This window comes from Eublepharis macularius, chromosome 2, assembly GCF_028583425.1.
Source record: "Eublepharis macularius isolate TG4126 chromosome 2, MPM_Emac_v1.0, whole genome shotgun sequence".
Classification (NCBI taxonomy): Eukaryota; Metazoa; Chordata; class Lepidosauria; order Squamata; family Eublepharidae; genus Eublepharis; species Eublepharis macularius.
This window is the reverse complement of record NC_072791.1, coordinates 42,116,902-42,134,688: the sequence shown is the minus strand read 5'-3', so window position 1 is coordinate 42,134,688 and position 17,787 is coordinate 42,116,902. Positions and strand designations below refer to the sequence as shown.

Here is a 17,787-nt window from a genome sequence, read left to right as displayed (position 1 = left end):
GTCAACAGCATGGCTTGGGGAGGCCAGTCCTTGAACTGCATGGATGGGGATTATCCACCTTCTAGGCTGAATAAATTGACCATGAGGCTTCTAGCTGCTATCTTTTCTATTTTTTGCGCAGTCTTAGGCCCTAGATGAATATAGGGATGCTGTCACAACACAATTGTATACCATGAATTAATTTGGAACTTGTTAACTACTACAAAAAGTTTTAGCTGCAAATGCAAGTTCAGCAGATTCCTCTAGTGTGTAACAGATGCCTTTCAGTTCTATCTCACCAAGTGACTTCAGTTTAGAAGGGCATAGCTCTGCTTAGAAATGTATTGTAAGAGTTAGAAAATTGCTGCAATGACAAAGATAACACAATATGTACAGTTAAGAGCAAGAAGACAATGTGTAGAGCAGAGCTGCCCAATGTGGTTCCCATAGGTGCCATAGCACCTGCCAGTACTTCTCTTGGAACCTTCCAACCTTTTCGGAAAGTTGGTGGACCACATTGGTGGACCAGTTTGGTGTAGTAGTTAAGAGCATGGGACTCTAATCTGGAGAGCCGGGTTTCATTCCCCACTCCTCCACTTGAAGCCAGCTGGGTGACCTTGGGCTAGTCACAGCTCTCTGGAGCTCTCTGAGCCCCACCCACCTCACAGGGTGATTTGTTGTGGGGATAATAATGGCATACTTTGTAAACAGCTCTGAGTGGGCATTAAGTTGTCCTGAAGGGTGGTATATAAATCGAATGTTGTTGTTGTTATTATTATTATTATTATTGGCCACCTTCATTCAAACTAAAGGGTTTTTCACCAGATGATCAGGAGGGCTAGTAAGCACCTGGGCTTTTCTTAGTCAGTGTGTGGTTCTATTCCCCCTTCAGGCTTTCCTTCTTCCTGAGAGGTAGATGATTTCTCAAAGATATAGTAAAGAATGCAGATTTTATTAATTTTTGAATGAGTGTAAGAAATTAAACATGGTTAGGTTGCTAGGCCTTCCACTATTGCCGGAGATCTCTCTTCGGCAACCCTTTTTTCCCACTGCCAAGAGTAAGAGAAAAATAAACAAAAAATTACAGTTGGGCCAAAGGTATGACATTATTTCCAGGGAAAACCCAAAAGTGAGGTCAGTCCTTTCTAGGAATTGCTGGAAATGCTATAGTTTTACCAGAAAGTTTCTGGCAATTCCTAGAGAGAAGTGATGTCACATCTGGGTTTTTCGTGGAAGTGACATCACACTACCACTGCCAGCGGCCCTCATGTACCTGCCCCCCCTGAACTCCTGCCAGTTGCCAGGCCATGACTGGCAACCCTAAGCACATTTGATGTTCTAGTATGCAAAAGAGAAAGAAACAAAGTTTCTCACTTGATATACAGCACCGTGTATTATTAAATCATGTAAGATTGCAACAAAGAGTAATGAACATTTAAGTGCATAATTGAGGCAAGGAAGGTGAATTTCTTCTTCCTTTTCTTACTCCAGATCTTTCATCTACTTCCCTCTTTCATTTTCAATATAGTTTCTCCTGCTGCAGCCAGAGGACAATAGCAGAGAGGAGAAGGGTGGAGCAGGAGTCCTCCTCTTCCATGGGTTTATACTATGAGAATGCTTCCATTCAATTTCAGGTTTTTTTTAAAAAAAAAAACAATGATTGGATTAACAGTACAATCCATTGAAGTCAATGGGTTTAGAAAGACATGACTAGTTTAGGATCGAAGTACAAGGCGGATCTTTAAAAGATCTTTGAGATTTGCAGGATAGTTGTTACCACTTCCAGCCTCAACATTTCAGACTTCCGAGACTGACATGAAAGGACTTGCCACATGCAACTAAGCAAGGGCAGGTAAATCAATTTTTGTGGAGAGGAAAAATAGTGGAAAAGCTTCATTTCAGTCTTTCTGTTTGGAAGTCAGCAACATTCCTTCAAGTTGGCCATGGAATTCCTTGCTCCTTTTTGATATTTCAATGGACCATCCATCAGCCTCAAATACAAGAGAGATGTTAATGGATAGGAGTTCAAGAACCATTGCTCTAAAACAGCCGTGAAAATGTTTGCATGCTGTGATGTCTTGCAGGTACCCATGGCTGTGCCATTAATTTGCAGGTACAAGCTGTTACCAAATTTGAAGCGGTGTCGGAGGAAACAAAGTTGCAAAGCCTGTGAGCAAGGTCTGCTGTAGTGCTGTCAGGGATAAAGTTCCTAATGGTTTGTAGTCCATTTTTATGGAGCATGTTGGCCTATAGGTACTCAGGATCCATAGTGGCCAAAATGGTACGGTTTAGGAGACTGTAAATTGACCTAAGGTTCCTCAGGAAGTCAGCAGTATCATACTAGTAATTAGGATGATGCTGGCATTAAGTTCTGAAGATGGCTTCCCTACAGTGATTGTGCTCACAAGGGAGTGTCTCTTGAGCTAGATGATTTGTGTGTTTTTGGCAGTAGCTGAAAGGTGCCAGGATGGTAGATAAAACCTTCTTATCCTTCTCCCCTGCCTCATATATGGATGGGGGAACCTTCCCCATCCTAACAAGCGCAGAATGAGGTTAGAGAAAATGCCTGTTGCCAGAACTGCGTCTTAAGACATTTAGCAAGGCATAGTCATTCTTTGGATTATGTCCATTTTTAACATAAGGAAATGTGGGTTGTTGAGTATGTGTGGAATCTGCAGGGGAGTAGTTAAGACAGTGTATCATCAGACACCCACTTCATAAGCTGAACATGATCTACCCACTTCTAGAAAGTTTGTGGTGGCACTGTGGCCCATAAACCATGTGGGTGATGTTGCAATTAGATCATTGTTTCATTGCAGTATGTATTCACCACACATCCTAACACATTTCCTAATTTACATTTCAAAACACCTCAAATGAACCTGATATGCAATACTTCTTGCCAAAGGGAAGGAAGTGTGCTGTTCTTCTCTGCATAACCGAATCAAGAGTTTTGATTTTTCTGCTGGAACATTTGAGAATGGAGAGTAAACTCTAGCATCCAGTCAAAATGCCTTTTGCTTCTCTTACAGTGCAATCCTATGGAGAGTTACACCAGTCTAAGGCCATTGACTTCAATGGGCTTAGACTGGAGTAACTCTGCATAGGATTGCACTGTTAGTCTACAGAATGCCCAAAAGTGAGTAGCAGTATTATCTCCAAAGATGTGTAAATCAAAACATGGGTAGAATCATAAGTGAGAGATTCTCGAGGATTCTTTCTAAGGCCTGGGCTAACTGTTACGATACTCCTAGTTGGTGACATGTCTAGCAGGAGTACTTGCCATGAATTTTGATCATTACAAATAATAATATGCATTGTGTGGTGTAAAGGACTGAATTTTTTAAAAAAACTTTTCTATTGTGATGTGTTTCCCCCTGTCTCCCCTTGTATTGGAGTGCTAGAGGTTTTGTACCTCATGAGACATTGCTATCTTTCTAAGTGCTGTTGCAGAATCCAGTACTTTGAAGGAGAATGATAAAAATACAGATGGCTAGGTAGTCTCTGTTCTTTCAGATGGTTTGAAATAAGAATACAATGTCTGGGAAGAAAAATGATGTCATTAAAAGCCTCATTCCCCAGTATGCATGCATACTACCGGTGTTCAAAGTAAAATGGGCCAAAAAGATCGCATCAAACCATCATGGGATTTCTTAGGTAGCAAGCTAACAACACGTCAAATGCATAAGATAAAATTTACAAACAAACAAATACAATATGTCATATGAATACAGAAAATTCCTTGTGGTAAATATATCATTTAAGACTAGCCTATAGTTCCTTGAAGGGAGGGTAATACTAAGGTTGCCAGCCTCCAGGTGGGTCCTGGAGTTCTCCCAGAATCTTACATATTAATAGCCAAGTGTCCCTGATTTGAAGATACTTAAATTCAGAGATAGCAGCCATGAACAGAAAGTACAGCTCTTCCTATACACCTGAAAAATGCCCCAAGTTTGCAGAAAAGTCTGAAAGCTTAAAAAAAACCATTAGGAGGTTAAAAAACTCAAAATGATAAAAAGAACACCTCTAGCTTTAACCAGATGCCCTCAGTGGTTGATGCTAGGCAACCATAACAGTTTAGTCAGTATTCCAGCTTGGTTTCTGTCAGTAAAAGACAGGGGGAGAGCGCAGGGCCCTTTCCAGACCTGTTTTGCCCTTTGAGAGAGGACTCATTGGGGTCAGGCTGAGAAGCAACCACCAGGTGACTTGATCCCACATGATTTGCCTGATTTACCCAGGCCCTGCTGCTTCCCGCTGTTCAACAGCAGCCCCTACCCCCAGTCAGTATTGTGTCATGGTTAGAGTTTTAGAGTAGGATCTGGGAGACTGAAGTTCAAATCATGACTCTGCTGTAGAAGTTCACTGGGTGACTTTCATCCAGTCACATGCTCTCAGCCTAACCTACCTCTCAGGATTGTTGTGAAGATAATATAGAGACAAGGAGAATGAAATAAGCTGCTTTGGGTCTCCATTGTGGAGTAAGGCATTATATCACTGGTGTAAATTAAGAAATATAGATGGCAATTGGGGGGGGGGCAAATAAAAGAGAAGTTGTTCAGTGGGTTTGAAGGAGAGAAGGGCATAGAGAAAGGTGAGAATATGGAGGCTGCCAGGAGAAGGGAAAAAGGAAATAGTGTGGGGAAGGGGATACAGGGGAAAGTGAAGTATTCCCAGCAAGTTCTTGCAGGTTCCCCACCATGCAACAATGCCTGGCTCAGCTGCACCATAAGCCACTGGGCCATAAGGGAGATGCTGCCGGGGGCAGGGAAGGGGAAAGGTGAAGAAAAGGAGGCAGACAAAGGTGGGTGAGAAGGAGAGAAGAAAGCAGGGAAAGGGGAAGAGGCTGCGGGGCACTGGGAAGGGAAAGAGGACGTGTGGGAGGGGAAATAATTCTTGTGGGTCCCTGCTTATTACAATAAATCTCTAAATTACAGGCATCAGTTCCCCTGGAAGGAATGACAGCCTTCTGGGCAGGCTTGATGGCATCCCATCCTATCTGAGCCCCTCCCCAATCTCTACTTTCCAGACTCATCACCCTCACATTTCCAAGAATTTCCCAAGCCAGAGTTGGCAACTATCACTGGGACACACATTACAAAAGTAATTCTTACAGGGAATACCTGGGAAAGGAATCGATTGTCTATGAGGGAACTATGTTTGACTTAGGAATTTTAGTCTCTAAATCCAAGTTTAGAAACTTGCACCTGGACAGAAATGTGTGGAAAGGCAAAATGGTATGGTACCATCGAACAAGCAAGGGTATATGCCATACAATTGAAACTATGAGATGGTTTTTATGACCCCAGATGGTATTGGTGCCAATCTAACCAACCATAACTTACTACTTAGAAAACAGCCTTTTGAAAATTGAACTTGCTTGCTTGCATGCAATGCCTATTTGCTGTTGAGTTAAGCATCTTGTTCAATTGCTTTGATTATTTGCTCACAATTCAAAACAAGCAGCATTTCAGGTAGATTTGTGTCTATGCAGTGGGACTTTCAGCATGGCCATTAGTTGAGTAGCCACTCTTGACATATGCTCACAATGTACTGGTTTTCTTGGATAATGTATGCCTGCGGGTCTTATCTAGGCAAGTCATACGTAATTTCAAATCAGCTGTGTTAGAGGAGACATGCTGCCTTTGTCTTTGCACCATTGGAAGCATTTGTCCATGGGCCACATTCATCATGCTGGTGCCTGTTCATATGTTACTGGATCAAATTATAGGTCTCGTGCAAGAATGCATAAATGTGACCCAGTTAACACACATGAATTTACTCAGCTTTGGGAGATGGACAAGGAGACAAGATCCTTATTCCCGTGGAAAAACTTTGCTGGATACAAGCCAGTCTGGTTTGGTGGGATGCAAAAGCCCCATTCACCAGGAAAATCACCGGATAATCTTTTGCTAGTTATCCTCTCACTAACCTACCTCATGGATTTTTAGCAAGAATGCAGTGGAGAATAGGAAGCCTCCCTATGGAGAAAACTGTTCTCTTTCCCCTCTAGATGAGGGAGGGAGACAGCTACGGGGAAAGCAGCATGAGAACACGTATGCACAAATATTTGCATTCAGACCTAGATAGGCTTGCAGCCTTATTCACCCCACACCAGCAAAACCAAAACTTCTATTTTGGGTAGTGAAATTGCTCTACCCCAAACATCAATATGCCTATCTCTACATTTTTATGAGAGTATGCCCCAAACAGCTGTTTGGGAGGATCATTATTTTGGGGTCTGTCCATGCGCTTTCCATGGTTTGCTGAATGAAGAGGGATTCTCTGGAGTTGGGGAGGGGAGTAGTGCTTTAGAGTAGCGGGAACATTTGATCCAGTGTGCAAAACATGCTAATTTCAGTTAAGTGGCATTGCCATTTCTCACTTCTGTTTTAATGTATTGTTTCTTCAACATATCGCAAAGATGATGGGTGGGCTCTGGGAATGGGGAAAGCAGGATGTCAGTTCACATGTGCAAAGCCTTTGCAATCCGTTGTTGAACGTTTGAGAAAAAAAGTAATTTTTAAAAAGTGTACAATGGTATACATTGTGAAAAAATATAGTGATCTGAACAGTGGGGTGATCAAACATCTATGAGCATGGAAAAGCATTGTAGGATCCTTTGGGACTAACTACATGTTATACTGTTTCTCTGTCCATAACAGGTCCTGTCAAACCAATCATATGCTTGGAATTCCATTTCAGATCTCCCACCAATTTTTGAAATTTGGTTTTCACACACCTGGGAGCTGATTCATATTGAGCACACAAGGACAGGGGACTTAAGCCCCCCTGCCGCTGTTTTTCTGACCTGTAACATCCTCAGGAAACTGCTGTTTTCCCCATTGTGGGAAACTTATCTGTTATCTATTGGTACACTAGTCTTAGACTGGAGTAACTCACCATAGGATTGTACTGTTTCCCAAACTGGGCAGATAGTGAATGGACCAGATTCGAAAGGCATAAGACCTCTTTCCTATGTGCTATGGTCCAAATCTGGAAATTTTATTTATTTATTTTGCAAAATTTGTCTACCTTTCTGCCCTCTTAAGGTCTATCAAAGTGGCTAATAAATTAAAACATACATAATAAAATTACATCATAAAAATAATTAAAACTAATAAAAACACAATTAAAAACAAAAATGTTCTTCACTCATGGACAGAAGATGACAACACAAGGGGACATATTAATCTCCCTGGAGAGTGAGTTTCAGAGTTTTGGTATCACAATAACCAAATGTCTTTGATACTGTATTGCAGGGGTGGGCAATTGTTTTGGCTCGGGGGCCACTTTGTGGGAGCGGAGGTTAGCGGAGGGCCGCACCTTTTAAAATGATTGCATTCATTAGTTAACTTTGCATTTCAGAAAAGGTATAAATTGTATCATAAAAATCAATAAATATAAATTAAATAAAATAGTGGTAGTTTTATTCAATTTATTTATTTTGCTAGTTTCATATCATCTATAGCTGCAAGCACATTTAATTTTAGAATCAGTTTAATGAGACAAATGTACCCTATCACACTTTTCTACTGTCTTGGCGGGTCACAAAAAACTCTGTAGTGGGCCGCATGTGGCCTGTGGGCCGCAATTTGCCCACCCCTGCTGTATTGAAATGTACTTGATACTGATTGTACTAATCTCATACTGTGTAATCTGCTTTGAATCTCGGTGAGAAAGGCAGACTATAAATGACATAAATAAAATAGTGTTTGCTTGATAGATCAGTGGTCCATCAAGTTCAACTTCCTATTTCTGGGCTGTGGCCAAATTTGAGTACTTTAGAAGCAGTATGCAAAGGTAGTGGGAAAGAGGCAAAGAGCTGTCTTTTTCAGTAGTACTGCTGGTATGTGTCTGGTGCAGCCACAATGAAATAGCCATTGGTAATAGCTAAAGTCCTCTTCTTTCTACCCTCATGCAACTCTGAACTTTGAGGAACTCTGCAGCACCTTGACTGTGGCCTAAAGTTGGTGAAAGTAGTCCTTCTCATGCTCTGCAAGAAACCTCTTGGGAGAGATAGAAAACGGAAGAGCGGTGATATAAGCTAGAATCTATTTTTAGCTGTGTCACATGTTCATTACAAACCATTTTAATTTTCTACACTATTTCTGTAAAATGGGAGTGTAATTATTCTGCCCACTCTGGTCAAATATTGTGAATAATCTTCCGCAGTTGATGTTATATAAATCTCGGAGGTCATGCTTCTTCATAGCTTCTTCATAGCTTCAGCTGTGCTTTTGCTCTCAAGTTACGTTGTAAGATCTGAAGACTGATGTACGAAGGAACATTCTCAGTTTTTTTGGTATACACTTGAGTCCCCAGGGAAATTGCTTTTGTAAACACATCTAGTAAGGCAGTCCTAGCAGGCTCTGCATTTTATCCTCTATGCAAGACTGTAGCTGACAGTGTGCAAAATGTCACAATGTATCATTGTTAGAGAGAGATTGAGCCCTGAAGGATGTTTCCGAAACTGGAAGACAGGCAATTGTGAACAGTGAATCCATTACATATTCTTTTCTCCCCCCGTCACCCCAACGTGGCCGAACTAAGTTAGTATTTCTCTCTTAACCAGGGCTTTTTTTCAGGGGGAACATGGGGGAACGGAGTTCCGGAACCTCTTGAAAATGGTCACATGGCTGCTGGTACAGCACCCCTGCAGACCTTTAAGTACCCTTTCAGATGTCCTCTCTATAACTATCCTCTTCTTTCCTGTTCCTCATGTGTGCAGCTAAAAAGGTTGCAACTAAAAAGAGTTCCCATTTCTAGCCAAAGAGGACTTGTGCTGTTCCTTCTTGCAAGCATCGGATAATTACTAGATTAGAGACTGGCTTATATTTGTAGCAGAATGAGATGGGAATGTAGAGTGGATTGTCCCACATCAGACTGTAGGTGAGGAATCATTTTCTTTAGTGAACCTTATTGTTAAAAAAGTCACTTCCCCATAACTAGAACAGAAGTCAGATGTGCCAGTTTTCTATGTGTTGGAACTTCTGCATGGAGGAACATAATCAGTCTCCGTGCATCTTGAAGTAGTATGGTTAGGGCTGCTAACTCAGGCTTGGGAAATTCCTGGAGATTTGGAGGTAGTGCCTGGGGAAGGTGTACCTTGGGGAGGGGAGGGGAGGGGAGGGGAGGGGAGGGAGTTCAAAAGGGATGTGATGCCATGGACTCCACCCTTGGAAGCCGCTATTCCTCCAGGGGAACTCATCTCTGCAATCTGGAGAACACTTGTAATTTCAGGAACTCTCTAGGCCATATCATGAGGCTATTCACCCCAAGTACAATCTGCTCTACCATTTCAGCACTCGGTCACTTTGTTCTACTACAGGGACAGAGCAGGGCTCACAAAGCAATGGAAAGCAACCTTGGAATGGCCTGATTTATCTTCCAAATGTTTCTCTGTTAATTTTCCCCTCTCTTTCTTGTTTGTTTTTGTAAAAAAAAATGTGCTTTTAGAATAAAAAGGGGGTGGTGGAAGTGGGGGGTTAGAATGAGATCATGGAGTGGAATTTTGAAATGGCTCTGGAGAAAGCATTATAAAAATTTAGGCCATTTTCACAATGCTTACCAGCCATGGAACATCGCACCAAGCTCCCGGAACGGCAGTTCCCAGAACAGTTCTCACGCGAAATTGCACCAGGAAGACGCTGTCGTTCTGGGAGCTTGGCATGACGTTCCATGGCCAGTAAGCAGTGTGAAAATGGCCTTAGTCTAAAAATCACCAAAATGTGGGTAGCTGTGGACAGATCAGATATCTTCAGGAATGCTGTCAGTTAGCCATATTGTGTTTTGCAAGCCACCTTGAGCTTTGGGAGAGAAAACATTTTAATAAATAACAAATGCATATAAATAAAATATACACTATAACACTGCATCTGAGCCAAGTATATAACCTCTGCTATTAACCCTGTGAAATTGGAAAGGTAATTCCCCATCACTTGGGTCAAGGGAAAATAACCTTTCCTAGATTTGGTGCCAGATCCGAGGCTAATTTTCTCATTTAGCATAAAGTGTTGTGTTCTTATCTGCAGTAGTAGTTCCATTTGGAGTGTGGTTGTCTTCATTTCTCCTTGGTACTGAGAAATGTATTAACATTTATTGAAGTATTTCATGTTGGTTTGTATAAAACAAAGCCATTTGCTTTGTGTTACCTGCAAAATGCAAAAAAATGATAAAAAGTTTAATCGCTAACGTTCATTTAAGGTGTTTGTAGCGTGTCATACAGAGTTTAAGACTGCTTAAGATGGAGGAGAGAGAATACTAGGAAAGAGCTCATTTTAGATCCAACATATGTGGTATTCTTGGCAGCAATAATTGTCTCCACAGACCTGGAGTTGGTACCAGCCTCTGAAATTGCATCCACCTGTCCACAAACCTCTTGGCCCTCATTTTAGCTGTTATTAGAGCGTGACATTTTCCCATCACGCCTGATTTGATGGTTCTTAATACTTGACAATTTATTTGAAAATGCTCTTACGGGGATGTTTCTCAGGTCTGAACATCTGGGCAATTTTTAAAATAAGCATTACAAACTCAGAAAATGTTATGCCATAACAAGTGTTATAGCGTAGATGTGTCACTGTTAAAAGTCAAATGCTTATAAAACATAAAAAATTAAATAGGTTTTTTTTTTACTGTTCACTATTGTAATTTAACAAACTGTTTTCATTCCCTTTTGATGATTAAATCTGTGATGGTGCCATCAGTTAAAGTTTAAAAACACAAAACGTACTATGCTCTGAGCACTGACAACTTAAACTATCTAATGTCCATTCCCTTTTGTATGAAGAAAGATTAATAGGTATTTCTCTTTTTCCTATCTTTTTTTCCTGTATTTCCTTTGTTGTTTAGAAAATAAAAAAATAATAAAAAAGAACAACTGTTAAATAAGTTGTAGCTTTGGAAACAATAATAAAAATCTGAATCGATAAAAGGGTGGGTTTGTACATTGCCACCTGAGTGCATTGAAAGCAAAACTAAAATGTGTAATGTATGACAACTGAAAATGTATCATTGACTACCATCACTTTTGTGAGTGCACCATAAAGGATTAACAAAGTATGAAACTGTACTAATAGAAAAGTGGAATTGGAATGTATTACTCAAAGAACTAATAGTAACAAAAGGGGCTAATATTCTGATTCAGCCTTTTTAAAGCGAGTAAGCAAAATCTGATTCTCTTTGTGCTTCATGAATGGCTTAAGAGTCCACTGTCAGCTAAGAAAGGAAGTTCATCTTTTTGTGTGGTGTCGTAGAGTCTCTCTAAACAAGACATTTTACATGGGGACACTCAAGTGACTTACTTTGTGTATGGTCTTATATTCAGCTGTACTCTGTCTCCTTAGCAGTGTGCATGTATCCACAATGGGAGTACAAGTGTAAGATCTTTTACTTGATCCTACTCGTGTAAGATGGCTTGTGTAGAGACTCCTAGTGAACTGGTTATAGCATGAATCTGAGAGACACTGAAGGGGCACTATCATTTGTTCGTTGACCAGATTAATGATATTACCAGAATGGAACTGGAATGGGATGGGGGTTGCTTCTGGAACTTTAGGGCATAGAGATGTGTCAGCTTTTTGCTCCATTTCTATTAAAACAAATTTACACTTCAGGTTATTTTAAATAAATTAACCATGGTGGCAGCAGGAGGGGTGGGGGGACATGGACAAGAGACAGAGTCAGGGCACCACATGGAAGGTCTTGACAAGTTAGATCCTGGTGGTTCAGATTCAACGAGGGGGGAATGGGGCAGGTCCTGAGTAGAGATGGGCACAAACAGAAAAAAACCACAAACATGATGTTTGTTGTTCATTGCCATCCACGAATAGGGACTCATGAACAACCACGAACATGGCCCTGTTCACGAACGTGTTCATCGTCGGCTGTTCATGGGGGACAGCAGGCTCTCCTCCAACCATCATCCAAGTCAAGATCCCTACTGCACCACTCCCAGAAACCTGACCTGAGGAGGCAGCAGGAAAGGTACCAATAATAAATAATAGCTTGGCCCAGAGCCTGGCAGCAGCCCCGGAACTTGAAGGGGTAGATCCCTACTGCACCACACACAAAGAAAATTCAAGCTCCGATGCACTCTATCAAAATGCCAATAACAACTGTCTCTCCACTGTCTGCAAAGTCAGAGCTGGGAGCCCCCTCCCCCCCCAGTCTTTGATCCCTTGTTGTAACAAATTTGGAGCTCCACACTTGAAAGGAAGACCTGCCTATCAAGCTAAATTGGGCTTAGATTGGGGTTTCCAGGGCAACAGCAGGAGTTCAGACAGAGTTCAGAAAATCCCTGTCTAAGTTGCCAAGGGAATTGATTGCAGGTGCCAGACTGTCTGCCTTGACAAACAGCAATGAACACGACCACCTGTTCATTTAGAATGGGGCCTCACAAACAGCTTGTTCGCGAACAACTGATTGGGCTGTTCGTGGCTTTTTTTGTTCGTATTGCTGTTTGTGTCCATCTCTAGTCCTGAGCGCAGCATGGCAGGTTCTAGAATGAGATTTGTTGCAATAAAATCTTCATTGAGCCAGTTCTGAAATTTTCAGATTCTTATAATTACAGCCTTTGAGAATGTGGTATTGGGTAGGCAATTTAAATATTGGGTGGTTGAGCTACCTGGTTCATACTCCTGAAATTTCCCATTGATTTTTCCACTGATCATAATTTTGTCAACAATATATCTCTTCTGCTATCTTTTTGCTATGCTGTGAAGTCTGTGTCTGAGGTAAACTTATTAATATACAAGGGAGAGAGTATGTGTGAACTAGTATATAAAATGGCAGTTCCTCCCACCCCTACCTCCCAGAAGGACTGCAAGAGACCACACAGGTAAGAACAGTAAGTCTGAGGCTAAAGAGACTATCAGTCTCATCTGAAATACCCTTTATCTGCAAGAACTTCAATGGTAAGGAATGTCTAGATCCTGCTTATGAGCAAAAACTATATATTTGTGTGTGTGAGAGGAGAGAAAGTGCAAGAGAGAATTGCTTTGGCTCATGGATTAATGGATAGGCAACATGCTATGGGTATTTGCTGTTTCTTTGTATTACAATGCTCCTCAAGGGATTGTCTTTTGGGGTTTTGCATTCAGACTGTGATGACTTCATCTGAAGACACTATTAGCTGATAGATGTGTGCGGATATGTTTGTGTATGCACACATGTGCATTAATACACACAATTTAGAAACCCACTTGAGGATGCTTTGCCACAAAATGCTAAAACTGAAAGGATCTGATATCTGAAAAAAAAAGTTTGTAAGATTTCAGCCAGTTCCATTTGTGAGCTTTATTTCTTCTGTGATGCTTTCTGCGTTGATTCTTGAGCAATGAAGCATCTGTATAGATGCCCTTAAGGCTCTCTTCCCTCTGCTGGACCCTGTTTACTTTTCGAACACTTTTCACTCAACCTCCAGAATATTTGGAAATGAAAAGGAATTTTGCTAAATGGAAAACAATGTCTAGAATTTTATTTGAAATGCACCACTGCTTTGAGCCACTTGAAAAGGACTGTTATTTACTTCTGAAATGACCATCTTGGTTTCTAATGTCACCATGCCCTATGCAGATAGAGAGAAAAAGGGCAGTTTCCTTGCAGTCATTTGTTGCTTAGTGGCAGGACAATTAAAAAGTCTGCTTACATATGCAACTTGGAATCTTATTCTACTTGGCTGATTTATGTATTTATTTTTTCTTTTTATCTGCCCCGAGACTTCAGAATTGAGGCAGACTACAAATCAAAATAAATAGACGTCTTTGGGCTTTCTCATATGCAAAGCCTTTTTGCTTATGCTGGAAACACTGTATATTTCATCCCTTTCTAAATGCAAGCTGCGCATGTCTCGATTCCTTCAAGGGTAGCGTACACATTACCTTTACAGTGAACAGAAAAAGTGATTTACGTTCTGTCATCTTGCTCCTGCCAATTTTAGGGTGCTGTTTTCTGGCAAATGTTTTGGACCCTCTAAAGTTCTAAAACTTAGATCCTAGCTTTCTTGGGGGCCGTGCAATGAAGCTGTGGTGGTTATTGTTACCTTGCTTAACTAGCTAGCAGTCCAGAGTTGCTAGAGCTACTCCTTTTTGAGACTATTGATGAAGGCAGGTGTCATTCTGCTTCAGATCGCCCTCTAAAAACTTCTCCATGTTGGTGTGAGCTTTCAATATTCTCTGTTGAGTTTCTCAAGCCCCTTTGCCTTTACAGTCTTTTGCTTTTGCTACCATTTTTCTAATGTGATTGCTTGCTGTACAAAGAGACTGGCACTTCTAATGATATTATCAATGTATCTTGTTTAGAAAACAAGCACAGCACTTTAAGATTAATTCGTTTTTGAATAGTTCATACGCTTCCCTTGAAACTGTACTATTTTTCATATGTCTTTTTAGAGCACTGTTCCAGGTTTCCTCTGTTTACCCTATCTACAGGGCTTCAGAAGACACCCTCTCTCCATGAGTTTGCATCAGGCAATATCTTTTACTAAGTACAATTACTAGGCTAGGGTTGCCAACCTCCAGGTGGGGCCTGGTGTGCTCCCAGAAGTACTGCTGATCTCTAGACTACCAGAATCAGTTTCACTGGAAAAAATGACTGCTTTGGAGAATGAAATCTATGGAATTACATCCCTGTGAGCTCTTTATCCTCCCCAAACTCCACTTTCCCCAGGCATTGCCCTCAAACCTCCAGCAATTTGACTAGCTGGAGTTGGCAACTTGAATCAGTCCAGTATCTGTTTCTCTGTATCTTTTTTCTCTATCAGTTGCGTAAAAGGATTACAGATTCCTAAGTAGAAATCCAAGAGCTGTATATTTAAAGAAGTTTATTGCCCCTAAACTAAAATATCAGCTTCTTTTTAAAAATAGAGCTTTCCAGCACTATACAGGTTAATCTCTAAGGCATAATTCCCTTTATTCTTCTGTTTGCTATATGCCAATCCCCCTGCCTCTTATTTGTACTGGATCATAAAAATTAAGTAATGTGCAAAAAAAAATCCCATAATGACCAGCTGCCATCTCATCAAAAACATTTTAAAATAGAAAGGGTCTCCAGCAGTTCAGCTTGCAGGGTGGATGTTTCCCCCACCTCTCTTCTTTTAATGCCAGCTATCCATATTTGAGGTGGGGGAGTAGCAGCAAGGGCTTTTTTGACAGTCCACCTGCACAGGCTACTTTGGTCCCCTCTTCTGTCTATTCTATTAGGGTTTGTTGCCGTGGCAACACTTGTGATGTGACACTGAGAAAGGTGATGTTGAGTAGGAACTTACAGCAGGTGGTTGTGGAGGGAAAAAAGCAACACAGCTCTTTTCTTGCTGCAGATGTTTTCCAGTAACAAAAACAACAGCCACCAAAGCAAAACAACAACAATGCCTGCTAATAAAGAAAAAAAAGGAAGTGATGAATAAATCTAAAATAATTTCAAACCAACTCTTTGATAGAATATCCCATGGATAGCTGTCTAGCTTTTGAAGACAGACAAAAATCTTTTTCCCCATGTTTGCCTGTCTCAAGATTATTAGCTCTGGATCTCTGTTGTCTTGAATGCAGAAATGAGAGGGCATATTTATTTTTTTGTCTCAGTGTCTTTCGAGAGCCCAACCCTGATCTTGCACCAAACGATCAATTGCTGCCACTATAAAACAAATAATCTGAGGTCATACAGATATTACAAAAGTACAACTGCCCTTTGATGAATGACTGTTATCGTTTTGCTGAATACCAGCCTGTCTTTTCTCATCAAAATCAAACTTGCTGCTCTGCACATGGTTTCACACTTAATCTGAAAAGCGGAGATAGCTGAATGCATCAGAACATCTGTAAGGATTCAGTATCGTTCTTCTTCTATCCAAATAACACTATTTTTAAAAATTATCTCATCTGCATTAGTAATATTTCTTCTATGCAATGCTGAGACTGATAAGTAGCGTGATTACTGCAGCACTGCCTATATTGAGTTTTCTTGAGGAACTCCCAAGTGTTGACCTGTGGCATGAGTCCTGGGTCTTCTTTCAAAATAACACAAACTACACTCTGTTCTTGTTCATAGCAATTGAAGGGTCCTGTGGAGTCCATTGACTTCCGATGATCTGTGAGCTAAAATAATGCTAAAAGCATACCTTTGTTGTTCAGAAAAAGATTGCTTTGTCACAGCTGTGTTGGAGGTTTCTGGAGATGCCAGTATCAGACAAAAGGTCTCCATCCCATTTTCTTAAACGATAGAGAGAGGGGGGGGGGAGAGAGAGAGAGAGAGAGAGAGAGCTTCTGTTCAGTTCAATGATGTCCGTATACACAGTATACACGTGTACTTTTCTTAGCAGATTTCTTGGTAGCTTAGGTGTATATTGGTGCCACTAAGTGATTATGTATCTCATCCTTAGTAATGTGATTTGAAGTGTTTTGTACACACCTTAAACTATGCACTTTTACTTTTCCTCTAGCAAATCCCTGAACTTTGCTCAGCAAAGGCTTTGAATTGTAAAAGCAATTGGTGGTTCTTGGGAATGGGTATCCATAAAGAGTTTCATGACCTGATTACCTTGAGGAGCATTGTCTGCCGGAAGATTTGTGCTTACCACTTGATTGTGGGGGGAAACTCTGAAAAAGTCTTAGTTGAAAAGGGATCGGGACACATTTGGAATGATGGGTGCATCTCTACAAATAAGGATTACGCAGGAATTGCTGTCAAGTGTCAACTCTAAGGAGACTTGTTTTCTGGAGGCAATCTGGTGTGTTTGATCGCTGAGAGAATTTGAAGAGGGAATTGGCCAAACCCCTCCCCCCATTTAAATTTCCTTCAAAACTATACAATCTTTATGAACCTTTAGTACTGTAGTGAAGTTTGTTGAAATGCGTAAGTTCTACGGAAACAGAAGGAAATATTTACTCCTCCTCCTGTGTCAACTTCATCTGTGTTCTGGACAGAGATGGAAAAAGCAATAGCTGAGATAGAAGGGAACAATAATCCCCCATTGAGCTTAACGGGGCAAGTCATACAAATAGCTATCCCTGAGGCATCTTTCAATACAATTAATCTCTGTATCGTCACACCGAGTGGTTTCAGATACAGTCCCAACAGGGCAGGCTTTGCTGTAGGCTTAAACTGTCTTGAACACCTTTACTTGCCCCTGTCCCCCAGGTAAAGGACCAGAGACCCTTTATGCTGGTCAGAAACTCAATGACAATGAGTGGCACACAGTCCGTGTGGTGCGTCGTGGAAAGTCTCTTAAACTGACCGTGGATGATGATGTCGCTGAAGGTGAGTAGATGACTTTTCTTGAGTTCTGTTTTCACACAAATATCAATTTTATCTTTTACTTCGTCCATTCACTTATGAAACATTTCTTACAGGTTTCCTAATGCAAGCTTGTTTTTCCAGTGACTTTGGTCCTGTGCCCAGCTCAGACTCTTATGTGAGCCTAAGACCCTGTTCTCATGGTGAAGTAATCATGGTGCACACCCCTCCTCGTAATTTAATGTGTGTTGCATGAAACCTAAATTGTGATCACTCCCCATAAAAGGTGCATGATGTGGCTGTATCCATGGAGCACAATGTGAAACATGAGAAAGACCCCAGTGAATCAGTCTAAGGGTCCATCTACTCCACTGTCCTGTTTTCCACAATGACCAGCCAGATACCTCCCAGAAAAGTTTAAGTTGGGTGTGAAAGTGACAGCTGTCCTATGCAGCTGCTCCCCAGAGAGTGGTGCTCAGAGAAGAGTCCATTTCTGACATGGAGGTATCGTATGGTAACATGAGCCTTGTTAAGGGAGTGCACCCGCCTGGTCACACTTCCTCCATGAGATACAAGTTA

At 41.1% G+C, this 17,787-nt stretch overlaps 1 protein-coding gene across 4 annotated transcripts in view; it reads left to right on the top strand.

The window, feature by feature from the left end:
* The window catches only part of NRXN3 (neurexin 3), a 1,560,869-nt gene that overhangs the window by 632,743 nt on the left and 910,339 nt on the right, over positions 1-17,787 (top strand). For all 4 annotated transcript variants that reach the window (XM_054971960.1, XM_054971959.1, XM_054971961.1 and 1 more), the window contains one exon: positions 17,113-17,232. In XM_054971960.1, the coding sequence (XP_054827935.1) occupies positions 17,113-17,232 (120 nt within the window). The remainder of the gene's footprint in view (positions 1-17,112; positions 17,233-17,787) is intronic.